The 23713-nt window shown below is 38.0% G+C and overlaps 1 protein-coding gene across 8 annotated transcripts in view; it reads right to left on the bottom strand.

Annotated features, from left to right (window-relative positions):
* Positions 1-23713, bottom strand: part of TMEM131 (transmembrane protein 131) — a 192948-nt gene that overhangs the window by 104552 nt on the left and 64683 nt on the right. For all 8 annotated transcript variants that reach the window (XM_021087244.2, XM_021087245.2, XM_021087246.2 and 5 more), the window contains exons 2-4: positions 23565-23626; positions 12450-12490; positions 3596-3664 (exon numbers count right to left, since the gene is read on the bottom strand). In XM_021087244.2, coding sequence (XP_020942903.2) covers positions 3596-3664; positions 12450-12490; positions 23565-23626 — 172 coding nt within the window. The remainder of the gene's footprint in view (positions 1-3595; positions 3665-12449; positions 12491-23564; positions 23627-23713) is intronic.

Genomic DNA, 23713 nt, shown 5'->3' with positions numbered 1-23713 from the left:
TAGTGCTGGAGCAGTCCAGTCTAACTACGATGCCCCTTTCCCATCGTAGAGCTCACGCTCTGCTTCAAATCACTTTCTTCACTGTATGACCATACCCCTGTCTGTCCTAGAGTTCATCTCTCTGTTCGTGCATCTTCACAAACCTTCCACAGTTGCTCTCAGCTCAGATCTGCAGTTCTCTGAGACCAGCACCAGTCTCTTAAAGAAATCCCATTTCTTTCCTTTCTTGTCATAGATGATGTCATTGATTCCTATCAGTTCTCCTTGTGGATGACACCAATCTTTCTCTAGTTGAAATATTAACTAAAAACATTTCATATTCTGCATACCCTTTCACTTCAGAATTCCATTTTTTGGGGGACTCTCTCCTGAGGAACTAGTTACGGTGGTGGTTAAATCACTAGTTTCAGCAAAAAGTTTAAAACGATAAATGAATTTAAAAAATATATCCATACAATTTGCCATTCTTTGATACCATAAAATAACGTAACAGAAAGTTCAATGGAATTAAAAATGCATACTACATTATGCTTAAAAAGCAGGTTATAAAATAGTTTATGTTCAGAAAACATTGTTCTATTTCTGTAACTCAATAGATAAATACAGATGCACAGAAAGAGGACCTGAAGGATAAAAGTTCCATGTTAATGCTTCTGAGTAGCCGGATTACTGGTAATTTTTCACTTCTTCTTTCTCCTGATGAGCACTTTCTAAATAAGTTTACCTCAGTGGACATGTACTGCTAGCATAATGGGCAAGGCCTCAGTAAGTGGTGACTTAGTCACCTGTGGCCCAGAAGAGGGATTCTTCCCTAGCTTGGGATCCTTAGATCCAGCTATGGACTGTGAGGGAGATGGCTCTAAAACCCTTGGACCTATATGCGAAGTACTGCTTAAGTGTGCAACTCTGTGTGTGTGTGTACATGAGCCTGCAAACACATATTTGGGGAGAGAAGGAAACAGGTTTCATAGCTTTCAACGATCCAAAAGAGGTTAAAACCACCAGTCCAGAACTTTGATTGACCTTATCTCAATTTCTCCTATTTTGCATTATTTAAAGTGTTGAGGGACAGATAATTTGGAACAGGAACCACCAATTCTGATTCAGATATTCTGCATACCTGCAAATTTCTTTATCTCAAGGAATGCATGAAATTTTCAAAACCCCCTTAAAAAATTAAGCGAAAAACACTGGGTATAACTTTTGAAACAATCTCTCTAGGTTACTGCTAAGCTTTTCAAAGTCAGAATACCCACTGTTAGACTCCAGTTCTGCTTTTGTACACTGACCTCCACTGTCCCTGTGCTCAAGGCGTCATCATAAACATGCCTCACACCAGAGTCTTAGACTGGAGGTCATCAGCCTCTAGTCTGATTCGCTCAAAATGAAAGAACATACGCAAAGAGAATTTTACTCAAGAGATAAAACTTGTCATTAATTTTAAACAATGAGGTCTCTCTTTTTTGGGGGTGGGGTGGGGTGCTTTTTAGGGCTGCACCTGCAGCAGATGGAAGCTCCCAGGCTAGGGGTGGAATTGGAGCTACAGCTGCTGGCCTATACCACAGCCACAGCAACGCAGGACCGGAGCCATGTCTGAGACCTACACCACAGCTCATAGCAATGTTGGATCCTTAGCCCACTAAAGGATGCCAGAGATGGAACCTGTGTCCTCATGGTACTAGTCAGGTTTGTTACCACTGAGCCACAACAGGAACTCCCAACAATGAACTTTCTTGCTAAAGATCAAAATGCTTGCCATATTTCATTAAATTATCTTGCATCTGACAGAAAGAGACTATGGGTGATATGTCATCATGACTGGATTAAGAACTCTACGTTTTTTCAGTCTCAAAATCATAGGACAGAAACAATAGTGATGTATTTCCTGTCTGAACAGTATGATCTTTAAACCTAACTTCCACAAGTCAATTTTACTATTTATATAACAACTATCTGCCAATGCCGACTGCATCTACAGGTACAGAAAGAAGCACAGAAACTTCTCTCCGCACTCCCACCCCCAGAAATCTATGATTTCTATTAGAATATAAACACCTGAAAAGACAGGGTTGCTATCAGATAACTCCTCTTATGCTAACTATGCTACCATGGTTTTGTACAGGTATAATTGATATACTTGATTATTCTAGGCTTGAGATTGTAAACACATTATTTAAATTTAATGTCTTTACTAGTAAAAAATGGTTAACTACAACTTTGATAATATTAAATTACAATTTTCTTTTATTTGGGGAGGGAGGGTTCTTTTTAGGGCCACACCCGTGCCATGTGGAAGTTTCCAGGCTCGGAGTCAAATTGGAGCTGTAGTCGCTGGCCTATGCCACAGCCACAGCAATGCATGATTCGGGTTGCATCTGTGACCTACACCACAGCTCGTGGCAACGCTGGGTCCTTAATCCCCTGAGCAAGGCCAGGGATCGAACCCGCATCCTCATGGATACTAGTTAGATTTGTTTCCACTTCGCCATGATGGGATCTCCCAAATTACAATTTTCATTTACTGAGTCTGAACATATCTGCACACAGCTCCCACCCCACCTTCCCTTTCAAATTCTTTCCTTCTGCTAACTTACCAGAGTGGCATTACTCTAGTAAGTCTATCATTTAAGATGTTCTCTTTATCTACCTGCTAAATTGGGTTGGAACCAAATACAGGTGAAGACTTGTCTTCCCCATAGTGTATCTAAGATAAGCAAAGCCTGAGATTCAGATGTAGAAGGTAAGGCAGAACTATGGTTTGAAGAGGTAATTCTGTGGTTGAACCATGTCTCTCTGTAGGATCTCCTTTTGTTTGCCCCTCTGAGTTGGTCATAATATTATATATTTGATGATGTATAAAAGTTTATACTTCAAAAGTCCACGCATCCCAAGGGAGAGGTGGGGTGGAGAAGGGACAGGTTGGGAGTTTGGGATTAGCTGATGCAAACTATCATATATAGAATGGATAAACAACAAGGTTTTGTAGATAGCACAGGGAATTATGTTCAATATCCTGGAATAAACCATAAGAGAAAACAGTAGGAAAAAGAATGTGTATATGTATAACTGAATCACTTTTCCATACAGCAGAAATTAACACAAAACTGTAAATCAACTATACCTCAATAAAATAAATTTAAAAAACAAACAAAAAAACAGAATAAAAGCATATGTATCAAACAAATAATATATTCTTCCATATCCATTAGGAAAAATGTTAAATAATAAAAATGGAAATGAAGACCAATCAGAAAGGTAACCCTAAATTTAATGCTGCTTCTAAAGATAAGATCCTCTGAACCAGAGGCTTCAAAACGTGGATAGTTTTCAAACTTCAAAAGTTAATAATATAGGTTAACTCACCACAGACACTTGTTCCCATTTTCAAACTGCATTTAACATTATTTACCTTCCTGATGACTTGAACATATAACTTTCTCATTTAAGATAACACAAGCAGAAGGCAAGACAAATGTGTGCATTATATATATATATATATACACACACATACACACACGCACGCGCGCACACACACACACACATATATGTATAAATAGTTTAATGAAAAACTGTGGTCTGAAAATGCTAAACTTACTGTTCATGGAAATCCAGCATTGGTGGCTCAAATCGTATAGGTCTGCAATTACCCCGGTACAGAGATATACTGTAAGCAAAAAAAAAAAAAAAAAAAAGAAAAAGAAAAAACAGTATCAACAGCAATTCTTTGAAATGTGGTTTCCTGGTGGTCTAGTGGTTTAAGATCCATCGCTGTCACTGCTGTGGCATACGTCACAGCTGTGGCGTGGGTTCAATCCCTGGTCTGCATGCCACAGGTGGGACCAAAAAATAAAAATAAAAAGCAATTCTTTCAAATACATATTTCCCCAAACCATTTGAGTTTTGTCATGAGAACGTATCTTTAACAAAAAAGGATTCTAATGTTCTATTAGAAATGTGTGTTACTTTTTTATTAGAGGAAATAGAGTGTTTTAAACAATTTTTAAAAGGAGCATTTTTTCCTATTCAAAGGTATGTGAAAACAGAAAATGCTCAGGTAGACTGCTGAAATTTACTTGGTTGACCCAGATACTTACGGTCAATTAATCTTCGACAAAGGAGGCAAGAATATACAGTGGGAAAAAGATAGTCTCTTCAGCAAGTGGTGCTGGGAAAACTGGACAGCTGCATGTAAATCACTGAAACTAGAATACAACCTCACACCATGCAAAAAAATAAACTTAAAATGGCTTAAAGACTTAAACTAAGACAAGGTACCATAAAACTCTTAGAAGAGAATATAGGCAAAACATTCTCTGACATAAACCAGACAAATGTTTTTAGGTCAGTCTCTCAAAGCAATAGAAATAAAAACAAAAATAAACACATGGGACCTAATCAAATTTACAAGTTTTTGCACAGTAAAGGAAACAGACAACCTATGGAATGGGAGAAAATAGTTGCAAACAATGCACCTGGTAAGGGGTTCCTCTTCAAAATATACAAAGAACTCATAATTCAATAAGAAAAAACACAACAACCCAACTGAAAAATGGGCAGAAGACCTAAATAGACATTTCTCCAAAGAAGACATACAGATGGCCAGTAGGCACATGAAAAGATGCTCAACATCAGTAACTATTAGAGAAATGCAAATTGAAACTACAATGAGCAACCAGCTCACATAGGTCAGGATGGCTCTCACTAACAAGTCAACAAATAACAAATAGGGGAGAGGGTGTGGAGAAAAGGGAACCCTCCTAAACTGTTAGTGGGAATGTAAACTGGTACAACCACTATGGAAAACAGAATGGAGGTTCCACAGAAAACTGAATATAGAACTACCATATGACCCAGCTATCCCACTCCTGGGCAGATATCCACACAAAACTATAACTCAAAAAGATACATGCACCCCTATGTTCATCCCAGCACTATTCACAATAGCCAAGACATAGAAACAACCTAAATGTCCATTGACAGATGAATGGATTAAGAAGATGTGGTACATATACATAATGGAATACTACTCAGCCATAAAAAAGAACAAAATAATGCCATATGTATCAACATGGATGGAACTAGAGATGGAACTAGAGACTCTCATACTAAGTGAAGTAAGTCAGAAAGAGAAAGACAAATACCATATGATATCACTTATATGTGGAATGTAAAATATGGCACAGATGAACTTATCTATAGAACAGAAACAGACTCATAAACATGGAGAACAGACTTGTGGTTGCCAAAGGGGAGGGGGGGAGTGGGATGGATTGGAAGTTTGGGGTTAGTAGATGCAAACTATTACATTTAGAATGTACAGACAATAAGGTCCTACTTTACACAATAAGGAACTATAGCCAATCTCTGGGGATAGACCATGATGGAAAACAATACAAAAAAACATGTAAGTCACTTGGCTGTACAGCAGAAATTGGCACAACATTATAGATCCACTACACTTTAATAAAAGAAATTTACCTGGTTCATTTAGTTAAGAACAATATACCTTAATATGTTCATATGGATTTTTTTGATATGTATACAATTAACAATAAATAGCTAAAACAACTACCAATACTTGGCAGTCAAAACATACAAAAACCCATGAACCCTTTGTAACTAGAGTGGCAAATTAAACAAAAAACAATTTGGGGTACAGAAATTTCTAAGAACCAAAATATACCTTGTATCTGAGAGTTTGGAACATACTAATCTATGGATGTCTTGGCCTACATATTTGAGTTATCATTTCTAACTATTCTACTTGATACTAGAACTTCTCACTAAAACAGATTTCTGAATAGCAAACCTCCTAGACATGATCACGACCTAACACTGATGCAAAGTATAAATGACCTCGGAAGGAGTGGTCCTCACACCTAGAGTCATCTGTTTATATGCTGAGAAGGTGAGAAAGCTGAGTCAGCTACTAAAGTTTCTAAATAGTAGATTATCTTTCTGTTATATTTTAAGAAATGATCTAATAAGAGCAAACCCCATTTGTGAGGCCACTGTACTCCTATCATTACTGTCAATTCACCAGTACACAAGCTTCAAATGAGACAGTAACTTCATTCAGGAAATACATTAGAAATAGACAAGTACATACAGACTATGCAGAAAATCTAGCTTTAACTCAGTTCAACAAAGATTAAACAGTCTGAGGAGTGCGATAACTGAGCTTCAAGGAAGAAAATCTCAAAGTGTTTTTAGCCCTGTCAATTAAGAGTAATGCTCCGTGCTGCTTGATAACCCTTCTAATAGGTGCTGGACAGAAAAAAATGACAAACACAAGAAGGAAAAGACCAAATATAAGGTTCTATTTTGCTAAATAAAGCACATATATGATCAACTCATCAGTTTTAATGGTGGGAAACTCAAACTTATATAAAATCTCAATCCAATCAAGAAAAAAGTATAATGCATAAAGTAAATGGGTATAAGTCATTAATTCATATATATATTTGAATTATACACACACTGACTGTGTTAGGTGCTAGAGATACAAAGGAGATTAAGATACAGTTTCTCTCTCTCTCACAGAACGGAGAGTTTAACCCCCAAACTGCAAGTGGCACTATCTCAAGGGGCCAGGCAGGGGGAAAAGAGTGTACACCCCCTTCACTCAACACAAATACACTGCATGTCAGGGCTGTCCAGTGGCTGGGGCTATGGGAACAAAGCAAACAGCCTGTTCTCATGACACTAACATCCCAGTAGGGAAAACAAAAGTAGAGCATATCACGTGATGATGCCTGACATACAAAGACAAATCAAACACAGCAAGAGCAGAGCAGGCCTCTCGGAGGAGGGACACTGGAGCTGAGACCTCAACAGTAGAGATTGGAGGAAGAAAGCAGGGATGTACCCGGCATGCTGAGGAATACGAGGCTGGAGTGGCCAGCCTTGGGGGCAGGGGGACAGGAGCTGAGATGGGAGAGGTGCAGAGGCAAGGTCCTTGGAGGAGTCTGGATTTTGCTCTCAGTCTAACACAAAGCCTCTAGAGCGTTTTGAGCAAGGAAGTAACATGATGTCAAAAGGTCAATTCTGGCCGCTGTGTGAGGAAGAGACAGTAGGAACCCAAGAGTGGAATCAGGGAAGCCTTGTGGTAGCAAGGGAAGAGGGCACCGCAACTGTGCTTCGGGGTGGCTGTGCGGGAGGGTGCGGAGGGTGGGTCTTTCCTGAATATCTTCAGGAGCTAGAGACAACGGGTCAGGACTATGGACTGATTGTGCAGGGTAAGAGGAAGGGAGGCGTCTAAGGTTCTGGCCTGAGAAACTGGAGGCAGTGGGTTAGAGGTGGGGAAAGGCAGCTGGGTGGAGATAAAAGAGTAGTGTTTTAGACTTTTAAATCTGCGATGTCTTACCTGGATGGAGGTGTCAAGTAGGCAGAAGGATATACACGTTAGTGCTTTATATTAAAAAAGTTATTGATTTGGAGTTGACGAACCCAGTCGTTTTGGTAAGTTAATTCTAACGGTTTGTCTACAGATTCTCTTAGCTTTTCCCCTGCTATTAAGTGTTGCTAAAATGATCACCATGGGGAGTTTCCATTGTGGCTCGGCGATAACAAACCTAACTAGTATCCAGGAGGATGTAGGTTCAATCTCTGGCCCCGCTCAGTGGGTTAAGGATCTGGCATTGCTGTTGAGCTGTGGTGTAGGTTGCAGACATGGCTTGGATCTGGTGTTGCTGTGGTTCTGGTGTAGGTCGGCAGCCACAGCTCTGACTGGACCCCTGGGAACTTGCATATGCTGCAGGTGCAGCCCTAAATAAATAAATAAATAAATAAATAAATAAATAAATAAATATGTAAAAGATCACTATCACAGATTATTTCTGCAGACAAATCTATAGAAATCTATTGTTACCTACAAGTAACAACATTTCTATTTCTTTCTTTCAAATCCACTTGTTTTTCTTCCTTATGACTTTCTTGTGCTAAGTCCTCCCATAAAATGCTCCAAAGAAGTGGTGTCCAGCAATTTTTGTTGTGACATTTACAGAATGCTCATAGAACAGGAAATAGAGGTAATGATACATAAAAGATGATTCCCTCATAAATGAATGCATATTTTCAAAACAACAGCAGATTTATATCTAAGAAACAGGTTACTATTGGAACAGGTACAACACAAATTGTCACAGGTATAATCTTATTTTCACAAAAACCAAAAATTCAATAACATAGCTATTGCGTATCCACAGTTGCCTGAAGTGGTTGCTACTGTTTATTTAGAAAGGCCATGATACCGTTTAGTGCTTTATTAACAGAAAGCAAATGTCCATATATCCATAATGCTGAAAATAAACTGCGGGGGAAGCAGTAAGAAAAATGGCACCCTTTGTCAATTTCAAAGAAACAGAATTTGAGACATTATAAAAGTAATAATACACGATTTTATGCTTTTTGCAGTGACTGTATTTATTTTGACAGTCTCAATACCTGGAGATCCCGTCATGGTGCAACAGAAACAAATCTGACTAGCAACTATGAGATTGCTGGTTTCATCCCTGGCCTCGCTCAGGGGGTTAAGGATCCGGCATTGCCGTGAGCTGCGGTGTAGGTTGGAGACGCATCTTGGATCCCATGTTACTATAGCTGTGGTATAGGCCAGAGCTACAGCTCCGATTGGACCCCTAGCCCGGGAACCTCCATATGCCTAGGGTACAGCCCTTAAAAAAGGAAAAAGAAAGTCTCAATACAATATTTTTCACTAAAATATTACATGTTTATTTGGAGATAAGGAGATGAATAAAGCTGATTTTCTGACTTCAAACTGGGGAACAATTGGATAGACAGGGGAAATCTCTGCCATCTGGTGAACTGTCAGGTCAAAGTGAAGCATACAAAGCCTTCTTGGAGCTTTGAGAATTTGATTAAACCATGAACTTTTAAATGTTCTCTTAGGGGCAATTACTATCTAAACAAAAGGTACTCTGTGGCTTTTTTTTTTTGCTTTTTAGGGCTGCACCCGCAGCATATGGAGGTTCCCAGGCTAGGGGTCCAATCGGAGCTGTAGCCCTGGCCTACACCACAGCTACAGTACCATGGGAGCCGAGCCGCATCTGCGATCTACACCACAGCTCACACAGCAAGGCTGGATCCTTAACCCACTGAGCGAGGCCAGGGATCAAACCCACAACCTCATAGTTCCCAGTCAGATTTGTTTCTGCTGCACCAGGATGCTAATTCCAGGCTCAGTATTTCTTTTTTCTTTTTTTTTTTTATAATTTTTTTTATTTTCCCACTGTACAGCAAGGGGGTCAGGTTATCCTTACATGTATACATTACAATTACATTTTTCCCCCACCCTTTCTTCTGTTGCAACATGAGTATCTAGACAAAGTTCTCAATGCTATTCAGCAGGATCTCCTTGTAAATCTATTCTAAGTTGTGTCTGATAAGCCCAAGCTCCCGATCCCTCCCACTCCCTCCCCCTCCCCCTCCCATCAGGCAGCCACAAGTCTCTTCTCCAAGTCCATGATTTTCTTTTCCAGGCTCAGTATTTCTTAATGAATGATTTGTGGTACCTATATATTAACTATCTAGGATGCTTGTAGAAATGCAGGTTTCAGAGCCCCACCTCTTGACTCTGACTCCTTACATCTAGTATGGAGCCCAGAAACTGACGTTTTTATGTACACTCTCACATTTGAGAACTACTGTTTTCCAGCTTGATCCACGATAAGCGCTGTAAGCAGAAATAAGAGGGGAATAAAAGTACTTTAACAAGCAAAACTTTAAGTCACCAGCAGTTTAAAATAGTGCCAAGTATAATTATTAGAGACAGCTAAGTAAACAGTGACCCAAGAGAAAAGACATTGACTACTCCTACATAAATATTTTCCTATAAATACATTTTAGCTCAAATTTTCATTTCCCTAAGGACTAATGATGTTGAACACTTTTTTCTTCTGTTTATTGTCCACTTAGATATCTTCTTTCGCAAAACATTCAAAGTATTTTAACTGGGATTTCAGTCTTAATTTCGAGTTGTAAGAGTTCTTTGTATATTCTAGATGTGTCTTTTGTTAAATACATGTATTGTGATTTTTTTTTTTCTCTCTGTCCCTCCTTTCCCTATTATCACTGATGTCTTTTGAGGAGTGACAGCATCAAGATGGTGACACAGTTTATTCCCAACTTTAGTTCCCCTCATGAGATGACCAACCAGCAATTATCCATAGGTAAGACACCACTGTGAAAATCCCAGAACACAGGGATGAGACTCAAGAACATCCCTGGACCACAGAGACTGAAAAGAACTGTAGTAAGAAGGTAAGGAAAATGGTTACATGTCCCCTCTCTACCAGGCTGGTACAGTGTTGCACTGAGAGGCTCCCCAAGCCTACAGTTTCTCTAGTAGGCAAGAGAGAGCCCACGGTGGGCGGCGTCTAGCTCCCCTAGTGTTGTGGGGAAGTAAGCGGACATCCAGAATTATGAGGCCCTGTGAACCCCACGTAGGCTGAAGCTGAGAAGGCCTATAAGGAGACACGTTATAATTAAATCGTCAAAAATTTTTTTTCTTTGTCTTTTTAGGGCTGCACCCATGTCACGTGGAAGTTCCCAGACTAAGGGTCTAACTGGAGCTGAAGCTGTCAGCCTACCCCACAGCCACAGCAACACAGGATCTGAGCCGTGTCTGTGACCTACACCACAGCTCACGGCAACACCGGATCCTTAACTCCCTGAGTGAGGCCAGGGATTGAACCTGAAATCTCACGGTTCCTAAGTCGGATTCGTTAACCACTGAACCATGATGGGAACTCCTTTTCTTCGGTCTTTTTTTAAAGACAGAGAATTCTGAAAGCAGCAAGAGAAAAGTCACACACAAGGAACACACCTGTACCCTACAAGACCACAGTAGTTCCTCCTTATCTGTGGTTTCATTTTCTGCAGTTTCAGTTATTTGTGGTCAACTGTGGTCTGAAAATATTAAATGAAAAATTCCAGAAATAAAAAACTCAGAAATTTTAAACTTCATGCCCTCTGAGTAGCATGATGAAATCTCATGCCATCCTGCTCTGCCCCGTCTGAAACATGAATCATCCCTCTGTCCATAGGGTCCATGCTATATATGCAACCCACTGTTAGAACAGGAGAAAACATAGCATATGCAGTGCTTATAGTATATGAAGTAACAGTATAGTGTTTGGAATATATGCCCCACAGTTAAGGAGCTACTGCATAGGTAGATGTCTCAAAAGGAATTTTATAGGAAAAGAGAGAGTGGCGATAGCATTTTCAAAATATTGAAAGAGAATAACACTATACTCAGCAAAGCTGTCATTCAGAAATGAAGGAGAGATAAAGACTTCACTGAACCAATAAAAGTTGAGGGAGTTCATCACAGTCACTTCTAACTTACAAGAAATACTAAAGGGTGTTCCTCAAGCAGAAATAAAAAGAAGCTAATCAACATCCAAAAAAAAAAAAAAAAAGTACTGTAAAACTCACTGATAACTGTAAATATATAGTCAGATTCCTTAATGCTGTGATGATGGTATAAAATTCACTTGCAACTCTAGTTTAAAAGCTAAAAAACAAACATACTAAAAATAACTAAATTACAATAATTTACTATTGAATGGACAATAGAAGATATATGTAAATTTTAAGACCAATAAATTAAAATGTGAGGGGAAGAAGAAGTGAAAGTATAAAGCTCATGTATGTATGCCACCAAAGTTAAATTGTTAGTTTAAAATAGAAAGTTAAAAATATGCCATTTTCAGAAGACTATACTCATATCAAGTATCTTTTCTGATCACCACAGTATAAGATTAGAGAACAGTAAGAGGAAGAAACTGAAAAATTTACAAATATATGGAAATTAAAAATACACTCCTGAACAACCAATGGATCAAAGAAGAAATCAAAAGGGAAAATAAAAAGTATATTGAGACAAACAAAAATGAAAACACTACACACCAAAACTTATGGGATGCACGTGAAGCTTCTAAGAGGGAAGCTTATAGACATAAATGCATATATCAAGCAAAAAAAAAAGATAACAAAGTAACTTTATACCCCAAGGAACTAGAAAAGGAACAAACTAAGCCCCAGGTTATGAGAAGAAAGGAAAGAATAAAGACTAGAACAGAAATAAATTAAATAGAGGACAAGAAAACAATAGAAAAGATGAACAAAACTAAGAGCTGGTATTTGAAAAGATAAAAATTGACAAGCCTTTACTTAGGCTAATCAAGAAAAGTGCTACATAATGCATGGCACGCACATTCAGATTTAAGCCTGGTTTTCCACCCATAATACCTGAAATACATGATATAATGTGATTTATAATTTGATTTTCCCTCTTTACCAAAAAAGGAGGAGGGAAAAGAAGGAGAGCAAGAATTCCCCAGAAAGAATGATAAGTATGCCAGTATCTTACTAAATATATAAAATGCTAGAGAGAGAGAGAGAGAGAGAGAGAACTTCCTTACCTTTTCTGTTGATATGAACTGAGTCCAAGTGTTGTCTCAGTCTGTGAAGGAAGAAAACAATGGTTAAAACATGGAAACCAAAGCTTTATAATACAACAATTTTATTACAGTTTCAACTTTGATCTTATACGCACCTTCAGGTTAAACCTGATCTCTAAATCATATGAAATGATTTGTCACACCATGTAATTCAAAAGAGAGATTAATTTGGATTAAATTTTAAACACACATGGAAATAATACAAAGTAATATAATTCACTTTTAAGAGTTTGCCAAGCCAATACATCTTCTAAGAGTCCTCTTTCCAGCTGCTCTGGGAGGTTGCAGGTGTCTCTCGCTGTTCACTGCCACCATCTGTGCGCAGGTGCTGGTGCACTGTGGTTCCTGCCAGCAAGTAGTGTGAGGCAGAGGGGATAGCCATTTTAAAACAAAATAAATGTGTGTTTATACACTGAATGAACGACTTTGAAATTATTTGGAAAGATGCTGTGAAAGAGAATAGGTGACATGCTTAAACAGGGAAGCCTGTCTGCAAAGGTGACATTTATAAGGAAACATAAAGTACATATACAAAAAAAAGCTGTCTTTGGAATGGGGGCTGTATGGCAGTGCAAAAACAGCATATGCCAAGAGCCTGGATGCTCAAGACACAGAGAGCAGGTCTTTTTGGCCAGCGCTCAGAGACAGGGGAAAGAAGCAGAAATGAGGTTGGAGGACGAGGCAAGAAGTCCGGATTGTGTTGTACTCTAAATGCAATACAAGGTGTCTGCAGTTGTAGGAGAGAAACAGACAGCATGGTCTGATCTAAGTTGAAAGACACCGTTCTGGCTATAGCACAGGGTATGGATTAGAAAATCCAGCAATCACACATCTAGGTATATATCCACAAGAACTGAAAGCAGAAAGCAGAGACTCAACAGTTATTTGGACATCCATATTCACAGCAGCATTATTCACAACCGCCAAAGCATGGAAGCTACACAAGTGTCTACCGAAGGATAAATGAACAAACAAAATGTGGTTTATACATACAAAAGAATGTTATTCAGCCTTAAAAAGGATGGAAAGAGACATGCTACAACATGGATCAACCTCGAAGACTAAGTCTATACTTAGGCTAAATGAAATAAGCCAGTCACAGAAGGACAAATACTGTATGATTCCACTTACATGCGGTACTTAGAGTCGTCAAGTTCACAGAGACAGAGAGTAGAAGTCTGGTTGCCAGGGGCTGCAGTAGGGGGAATGGGGAACTGCTGTTTAAAGGGTACAGAGTTTCAGTTTGGGATGAAAAAAAAGTTCTGGAGCTTGTTGGTGGTGATACAGAAACAAATGTGAATGTAATTAATGATACTGAAATGTACACTCAAAATGGTTAAAACTGAAATTTATGTTCTGTATATTTTAACCACACATACACAAAAAGCTATAGTAATCAAGATAGTGTGGCACTGGCATAAAGGCAAACAAAGAGGTCAGTGGAACTAGAGAAAGTTCAGAAGCGAACTGACACATTCAGAGTCAACTTGGTTTTCAGCAAAGTGCTTCAACAAAGAAACGTAAGTATTTTCAACAAATGGTTCAAGAACTGGACAAAGCTATGTGGGGGAAAATGAGTCTTTACCCTTATATCACACCATGCACTCAAATTTATTTGAGATAAAGCATAGTTCTAAGCATAAACACCAAAATTATAAAGCTCCAACGAAAATAAATAGAACCGTATCTTTGCAACCTGGAAAGAGACAAAGATTTCATAAGCAAGATTAAAAAAACCCAAAAAACAAAGAACAAACAAAAAAAACCATTAGGAGTTCCCGTCATGGCTCAGTGGTTAATGAATCTGACTAGGAACCATGAGGTTGCAGGTTTGATCCCTGGCCTTGCTCAGTGGGTTGGGGATCCAGCGTTGCTGTGAACTGTGGTGCAGGTCGCAGACATGGCTGGGATCCTGCATTTCTCTGGTGTAGGCCAGCGGCTATAGCTCTGATTAGACCCCTAGCCTGGGAACCTCCATATGCCTTGGGTGCAGCCCTAGAAAAGACAAAAAAAGAAAACACACAAAAAAAATTAGTCATAGAAGAAAAAACTAAATAAATTGGACATCACCAATTTTTTAAAAACATGCTCACCAGAAGACATTGTTATGAAAATCAAAAGCAAACCATACTGAGTGAAAATACTTGCAAATCACCTATATGATGAAGGACTTATATCCCGAACATATAAAGAACTTAGGAATTTGAATGAGAAGAAAACCTCCCAATTTAAAAAAATGGGCAATTTTACAAATGTCAGTTAAGCACATGAGAAGATGCTCAGCACCAGATATCAAAGAAAAGAAAATTAACACTACAATGATATACCACAACCTGTTATAATTGTCCAAGGGTTGGCAAGGATATGGAGCAACTGGAACTTTCATATACTGCTGGTGGTAATGTAAACAGAACCACCATTTTGGAAGAAGTTTGGCAATTTTACCAGTTAAACTGACACCTCTAACCTAGGTGTCATATGTCATATAGCAGTCATATGTCATATATATGACCTAGCCACCCTACTCCTAGATACTGGCCCAAGAGAAACATAAGATCCCGAAAGCACAGATCCCTACAAAGTCTTGCACATGAATGTTTATAGCAGCTTATTTGTAATAGGTTTTGGAACAAATGAAATTTCTATCAGCAGATGAACTGACAAGAATTATGGTATGGAATAAAACAATGGAAACACTACTCGGCAATAAAAAAGAGTAAACTCAAAGACTGGGAAACTTTCTTTTTTTCCCCACTAAATATTTCTTTATTATTTTAGAAAGAATAGAAAATAACATGTGATTGGGGAAAAACAAAATAAACTACTGATACATGCAACTATACTGATGACTCTTAAAATAATTATGCTGAGTCAAATCCCCAAAAAGTACATTCTATATGTTTACATTTATATAAAATGATTTAAAACATAAACTTAATGACAGCATCAGAAAACAACTCAGTGGCTACGCGGAGATGGACAGTGAGGGAGGAGGGATTATCAAGGGTCAAAAGTCAACTTTGGGGGCCGTGGATATAAATGTTCATTATCTTGATTACAGTGATGATTTCAAGGGTGTGTAATATGTCAAAATTTTCAAATTGTACACTTTAAACACATACAGTTTATTGTATGTCACTTCTACTTTGATAAAGAGTAAAACCTGGGAGATTCTGTTGTGGCTCAGCGGTAACAAACCCGACTAATAACCGTAAGGACACGGGTTTGATCCCTGGCCTTGCTCTGAGCTGTGGAGTAGGTGGCAGACGCAGCTCAGATCCTGCATTGATGTGGCTGTGGTGTAGGCTGGCAGCTACAGCTCCGATACAACACCTAGCCTGGGAACTTCCAGGTGCTGCAGCTGCAGCCCTAAAAAAAAAAAAAGTAAAACCTAAAAATTCTAGAACTTGGGAAACCGTGGTCCCATTTGGAGTTGCCAGAAAGGAGTCCCAGGAAGTGTATCACCCATGTATATTTTCTAGAGGGAAAAAAATATCTTCATGAGGACCATCTGGTTAAGATGATTACTCACTAGAGCTGTCAATGAGGAAGTTGTCTTGTGAAAGAGAAGCAAATACAGTAAAGGAACTGTGGAAATAGGGTTAGAAAAAAGAAAGTAAATGCTGTTTCTAAAGTAAAAGCCACAAAATAAAACTCAGTTAACTATAATAAACAAGAGTAAAAATCTCAGTATGTGCCAACAATACACCCTAAGTATTGAAGGAAAGGAAAGGGAAAGATTGTGGTAGACACTTTTTTTCTGAAGTGATTTGAGAAATAAACGTTTAAATATATCTTAAATGCGTATCTAAAAATAAGGCCCCTAAATCAAAAGAAAACAAAAAGGAAAGCATAAAAATTAGATGGAATAGATTAAACACATATATAGTATGATTCAGACAACCTGTCTAGTAAAAATGACAAAAGGATCATGTCAAAAACGCAAAGCCCAACTATAAACTGTGAATACCTAATACAAAATCACACAAAAATACTGAAAGACAAAGAATGTGCAAAAATAAACAGGGTAAATGCCAAAAAAAAGAAGAAGAGGAAGATGAAGAAAGAAGAGAAAAATCAAGCAAATTATGGCTACATTAATAACAATGAAAAGATTTGATATTCTTAAATATTTTTATAACTGAACAGCAAAAAGAAAGAAAAATAAAGAAAATGGGAGAAAGAATACTGTGACTGAAATACATGCAAAGATCGAGAGGCAATTCACTTAAACAAAAATAAATGGCCAATAATCATATGAAAAAGGTGGTCAGCTCACAAAGTAGTGAAGCGATCCCTATTTCACCAACTGATTAGTGGAAACCTTTGAACTTCATGCTCAGAGATAAGGGTCTGCCAGGAGTACTCAGGGCCCTAGAAAATGTCCACATGTATTTTTGGATCTTCTATCAAATATAGGACATACCTACAATATTTCAAAGTAAACTCCACCAAATCTCAGGCACTTAAAGTTGGTAACACTTGACATATTGCAAATGATCTTTTCACTGGGTCTATCTACAAAGATAAAAACAGACTCCTTCCCACTCATAATGCAGACTCTGTTCTGCTGTATTTAAGGGTTCCAGCCTCAGCCTATTCATTGCAAGGCTCCACATTCCAGACCAGTCTGAGCATAGTCTCTCTCAGAGAGTGGACCCTACAAGTATATATAGGAGGAAAATGAACTATTGCTCCAAGTGGAAAAGACTCTGCAAAAATGTATGCATAGTATGTTCTCACATAAATTCTCTTATTACAAAAATAGTATATATGGTAAGTTTACCTCATAACCTAGAGGCTCTCCACTAGGCAATTATGTCCTCCAGGGGCATTTATCTAGCAATGTCTAGAGGTATTTTGGATGGTCAAAACTGAGGGGGCCACTGGCATCTAGAGGGCAGAGGCCAGGGATGCTGCTCAACACCCTGAAACACACACAAGTCTTCTCTCCCCATCTCCCAGCAAGAAATTATCTGGTCCAAAATGTAAATACTGCCAAGACTGAAAACCCTAATGTAACCTCAGTTTTATAAAGACATAGCAATAATTTAATTTTCATTTGTAATAACATCTCTTTGCATTATAATTCAAAGTGTATCACTGCCACAACTGTGTCTCTATCTCTAGTGGTGCTTGCAGTTCTTAACAGACTGGAGACACCCAAATACAGGGTTATATTTGATGGTTCAGGATCAAAGAGTATGTGTCAATTCAAATCCTGTGATCTTATCTAATGTTACACACTTATTATGACATATCCTTGATAAGACTGTATAAGCCTAAAACTGACTTCTCTTAGCTTACACAAACTGAAGCTGGCCACTGATTTCCTTTTACGTACATTTTAAGTTTTCTTAATGGTTATCCTGGAGATTATAATTTGTATCTTAAATTTACAACAAACTTGTTTGAATTAATACCAGCCTGACTTCAACAATATACTTACTTCTGCCATTTTGCTATTTGTTTTCTATATGCCTTATACTGTTTGTCCATTTCCTGTAGTCCTGTCATCTATTGGTTTAGCTGATTTTTTTGGTGGTGAAATGTTTACATTCCTTTTATGTAGTTTCTATATTATTTTCTCTGTGGTGATCATGGGGATTAATCTAACACCCTAAAGTTATAGCACACTAATTTGAATTTATATCAGATTTAACTTCAATCACACTCAATGTGTACTTCTTCATGGCTCCATCCCTACTTCTTTTGGTTGTTGACATGTATTTCTTCCTTATACACTGTGTATTCAAAACGAATTAACAATTCTTTTAAGTACATTTGTTTTTAAATTACGTGGAAAACAAAATATAAAGTTACAAACCAAAGTGACAATAATGTTTGCTTTTAGACTAGTAGTCTTTTTTAATGTATTAGTTTCTTAAGTCATGTAGAAAACAAAAAGTGGAGCTTCGAACTATTGTTACGATAATACCAGCTAATGTAACTGCCCATGTATTTCCTCTTACTGGGATCTGTATTTCTTCATGTGGCTTCACATTGTCATCTAGTGTTCTTTCATATTAATCTGCAGGATGTCCTTCAGCATTTCCTGCAAGGCAGGTCTAATGGTAATGAGCTTCCTTGGATTTGTTTATCTGGGAATGTCTTAATTCCTCCCTCACTTTTGAAGAACACTTTTGCCAGACATAGGATTCTTAGTAGATAGTTTTCTCCTTCTAGCATTTTGCATCTAAGAACCCACTGCCCTCTGGCCTCCAAAGTCTGTGATGAGAAATCTGTTAATCACTTATTGAGGATCCTTTGACAAGCTGCTTAGCTTTTGTTGCTTTCAAGATTTTGTCTTTTAGGGAGTTCCCGTCGTGGCGCAGTGGTTAACAAATCTGACTAGGAACCATGAAGTTGGGGGTTCGATCCCTGCCCTTGCTCAGTGGGTTAAGGATCCGGCGTTGCCGTGAGCTGTGGTGTAGGTTGCAGACACAGCTCGGATCCCGCGTTGCTGTGGCTCTAGCGTAGGCCAGCAGCTACAGCTTGGATTAGACCCCTAGCCTGGGAATCTCCATATGCCGCGGGAGCGGCCCAAGAAATGGCAAAAAAGACAAAAAAAAAAAAAAAAAAAAAAAGATTTTGTCTTTTAAAGATTTGGTTTAGAAATTCCCGTTGTGGGGCAGTGGAAATGAATCCAACTAATATCCTTGAGGATGTGGGTTCGATCCCTGGCCTTGCTCAGTGGGTTGGGGATCCAGCATTGCCATGAGCTGTTTAATATCAGATTCTCCTTCTTTTCCAGAGTTTGCTATTTGATTGGTTTTGTTTATTGTTTTTGGATTTATGACTGTTGTTGGCTGTCTCTGTGCCAAAGATAAACTTGAGTGTAAACTTAAGGTATTCTCAGATCTTTCAGGAATCTGGGCTTTTCCCTGAACGTTCAAAGTATTTTTCTAATTTTCTAATTTCCGTCATATATGCAATGCCTTTTGAAGGTTGTCAGCCCCTTAAATCTCCTGGGTTACTTCAGGGTGAGGTACTTTCAACAATGGGAGGGTTGCAACAACAGTGGCTACCTAAATCTCTTTGTCTAAATCTCTGAGATCAAAAGCAGTTATCAGGGCATGAATCCCCAATATTCAAAAGACAGAATCCTTTTTTGCTCACCCAGGTTCCTGTGAGCTGTGTGCAAGCTATTCAATGAATACATGCACAGCTGCATGCCACAGGGCTAGGATGAGGGTAGGTACTGATTCTGTGCTAAGAGCTGAAATGGTCCATATTTTACTTCAATTTACTTTCAAACCTTTCTCTTGAAGCTAAAAGCCTTCAAAAGACTTCAGAGTTCCAAAACAGTTATACTATTTGTGTTACTGCTGTGCGGTCAAGGTTTTCTATTTCTCTCATATAGACATTCACTTGTCCCATCACCCTCTACTAACTGTTCCCCAATATTTTCTCTTCTCATATTCTTCAAATATATTTTATTCATAAAGCAAGTATCCATGTACGTGTGAGTTTGTTTAGCCTCTGTTGACCTTTCTGGTCTAGAAAAGTGGTATAATTCATATAATTCGTATGGCTCAACACAGAATGTAGAAAATGCAGTTGTTTTTTATGTGTTGACTGTTACCCTGCAAACTTGCTAAATTGCTTATTGAATCTAATAACTTGCCTCTAAATGCTTTGGATGATCTACACAAACTATCGTAATGTGAGGTGAGTAACATTTTATTTCTTCCGTTCCAATTGTTGTCCACCCTCCCCCCACCACTGCCACCCCCTTAGCACTTGTAGCATACGAAAGTTCCCAGCTAAGTGTCAAATGAGAGCTGCAGCTATGGTCTAAGCCACAGTCATGGCAACACACTGTATCTACGCTGTAGCCTGAGTCAACAATGCATCCTTATTAACCCAATGAGCGAGGCCAGGGATTGAACCCACATCCTCAGAGAGACAATGTCAGGTCCTTAACCCTGAGCCAAATAGGAACTACGATCCTTTTGGTTTTTAATTCTTTTTTTTTTTTTTTTTTGCTTTACTTTATTGGCCAAAATTAGCATGATGTTGAATATAAGCGATATTTAGGGGGCATCTTTGACCTATTCTTCATCTCAGAGATAAAACTTTCGGCATTTCACTGTTAAGTATGTTGTTGGTTACAGTTTTTCCACATCCCTTCCTTAACAGAGATCCTTCATCTTATGTGTCAATTGGGGCTCTCAGCAATATCCTGAGGCAGAATCCTCAAAATCTGCTCATCTTAAGAACTTCCTACCTTCTATATACCAAATCTTAGTAGCCTTGCCAAGCAGGAATGACAATGGCCAAATAACCAACTACAGAAACCATGGGCTAAGATGACTGCTACAATTTCTAGTCCTATGATAACATTATTGTGGTAACACGCAGAAAGCAGGGCAAAGAACTGCATATGTATCACACTCTAGAAAGGGCTCTGGAACTAGGAAGCTGAGGACTTGCTGGATGCTGGATTCTTGCTCTAATCACTGAATACTGAGCAAATTATTTAACTTCTATGATCCGCATTTTCCTTATCTTTAAGAAAACAAGGAAAGCAAATCCAAACTTTAGAACAAATATTTTTACGAGTTTTGACAATTTTTACTGACTTGTCGTCAATTATGTTTAAGACTCAAAAAAACTAGTATGACCCAAGCCACATGAATGTAACATAAAGTCCAAGATCTGGGAAGGAATGTACTCAGTCAAAATTCTAATTTTAAATAATGCAAAATAAGGCTGTTTCTTTGATTCTCTCCTTGCTTTAGCTTTAATTTAATTTGAAGAAACCTAATATACACTCTACAGAAATGCTACATGTACATGGTTCTGTTCTAATTACATTGTAAGAAACTGGGAGTTGTTTAAGAAATAGCTGAACTTATTGGCAAATTATTACCAGAAAGAATATTATATCAAAATCAAAATCATTCTTCCTAGAAGAAAACATCCTGCACATTAAAATGATTGACTTTTATAAATTTTTATTCAAAGGAGTCTTACGTTCTGTTACTTTAAGATACATAAGCCACCTCAACATTAGGCATTCTAGAGTTTTAGTGACATTTCACTGTGGCTGAGGTAACCCACTGGAACTGCCTGCCCATAATATTCCAGTCTAAAATGGCTTTTGCTATAGAACTCTTGAGGTCTCAACCAAGCTTTTGCCCAAGCATTTCAGCAGACCCAAAGACTATGAGCAAATGACATCCAGTTGACAAGCTCTCCCACACCCAATTTCTTTTAGATACAAATTGTCAGCAGAAACACCTATAAAGCTTTAGAATTTGCAAAACGGATTATCAACTTGCAACCTAGACGCCTAGTTCCTAAAGGACAAAAATCAGTAAAGAATAACTATACTTGGAGAATTTTCCAGAAATTCAGTCCTGAGTTGCTCTCCAGATCCTGCAAATCACCAAAAGTGAGGTATTTACAACAGTCATTTCTATGAGTTCTCCAAGTTTTCACCTTGCAAAAGATTAAGGAACTAGAAAAAAAAAAAAAGACTATGATCATTTTTCAGCAAGGTGACTTTACAAAACTAGAGATCATAATGTATCTTCAGGTTTTATTAAAATATAAAAAGCCATACAAAGACTTTCTACAAGCACCACAAAGCTACTGCCTGCTGTGTTTCTCAACACCTCTTACATAAAAGTAGAATAATAAGTTTATTTAAAAATTTAGAAGCAGGGAAAAAGTTGTCACCCAAAACATTTATTTGCTTCATTGTCAGAGAAAAAGAACCTTACAATCCATCTTTTTTTTTTTTTTTTCCTTGCTTGCTTTGTTTGGCTTAGTGTCTGAAATCTAAATTTATGTTAAAACACAAATAGAAATCTTATTCTAGGTCCCCAGCAGAATTATTTCTCTATTGCCTTGATCTAACTTTAATTTTTATTTTCCTGCCTTTATTATAAACTACAGGAAATATTTCTTCAGAACTATTTAAGTTATGTATTTAGTGATAAATAAGTGAACAAATATATCATAGGCAGCACTATGCAACAGATTAACAATGTCAGCCAAAGTGAGAAGACCAGAATTCTAATACCAGTCCCATACTGTAAAGTCATGGGATCTTGGGCAACTTCTTTTTTTTTTTTTTTTTTACGGCCATAGTTGTGGTATATTTAAGTTTTCAGGCCAGGGGCTGAACTGGAGCTGCAGCTGCCGGCCTATGCCACAGCCACACTAGATCAAAGCTGTATCTGAGACCTACACTGCAGCTTGCGGCAACACCAGATCCTTAACCCACTGAGTGGGGCCAGGGATTAAACCAGCATCCTCATGGACACTATGTCAGGTTCTTAACCCACTAAGCCACAACAGGAACTCCTTGGGCAACTTTCTTAATCTAAACTTTGGTTCCCCTTAAATATAAAATGAATTAAAAAATACCAGTCCTGCTACCAAGTAACACGGTACCTGAAAACACATGATATTATTACAAAGGTGGTAAGTACTATTAAGACAAGCATAGACTATGATAAAAGCTTGAAAGAAAGGAGAAAATCAGCCACTGAAATCAGGGTTGGTTAATGATGGCTTTTACTGTCTTAGTTCTGAAATTCTAGAACTGATTTTTAGCTGGGAAGACTTAAAACAGGCTTCATGGTGGTATCTAAGCTAGTCTGAAAAGAAGGAGAGGATTTTTATCAGATTACACTTTCTACTTTTATGTACAATGTATTTAAACCCATGGTTTAGGATGGCAAGTGGAAAGATAACATAGATGTAAATCTAAAGAACTTAAACCCTCTTGGGACATCTTCTTCCAATAAGTATTTTGAGGTCCAACTACCAAATTCAGGCTCCACTCACTGGCTGTGTACTACAGAGCTTACCACTGACTCGGAAGCTCCTGATCTGACCCTCCCCACCCAGCTGCCAACATTTCCCCAGCAATATTTAATTTAAAAGATAATTCATAAAGCTAAGGAGGTTTGATTTTACCAATGACTTTCCTGACCTATCTGCATATAAAGCTCATAAAATGTTTCATATAAACCAGTTACACTTTAAAAGAAAAATGATAATCAGATGTTATTTAAGGCTTAACAGTGAGATAACTCTTCAAACTTAAGATAAAATTACCTGTAGAAGCCCTCCATCATCAAAACGTAGTACTTCTATTATGCTCTCCGACTGAATAAATGCTGCAAAGGAAACAAAATATATTATTACTTAACAGGAAAGTAAATTCCACTTAATGAAAAACTTTTAGTTTAATTACCACAATTTTG

This window comes from Sus scrofa, chromosome 3 (assembly GCF_054392235.1).
Source record: "Sus scrofa isolate SSC_HxYL_T2T_F1_AM1 chromosome 3, Sscrofa_HxYL_maternal_Yorkshire_Landrace_v2.0, whole genome shotgun sequence".
Lineage (NCBI taxonomy): Eukaryota > Metazoa > Chordata > Mammalia > Artiodactyla > Suidae > Sus > Sus scrofa.
Note: the sequence above shows the minus strand (reverse complement) of the source record. Positions and strands in the feature narration are given on the sequence as shown.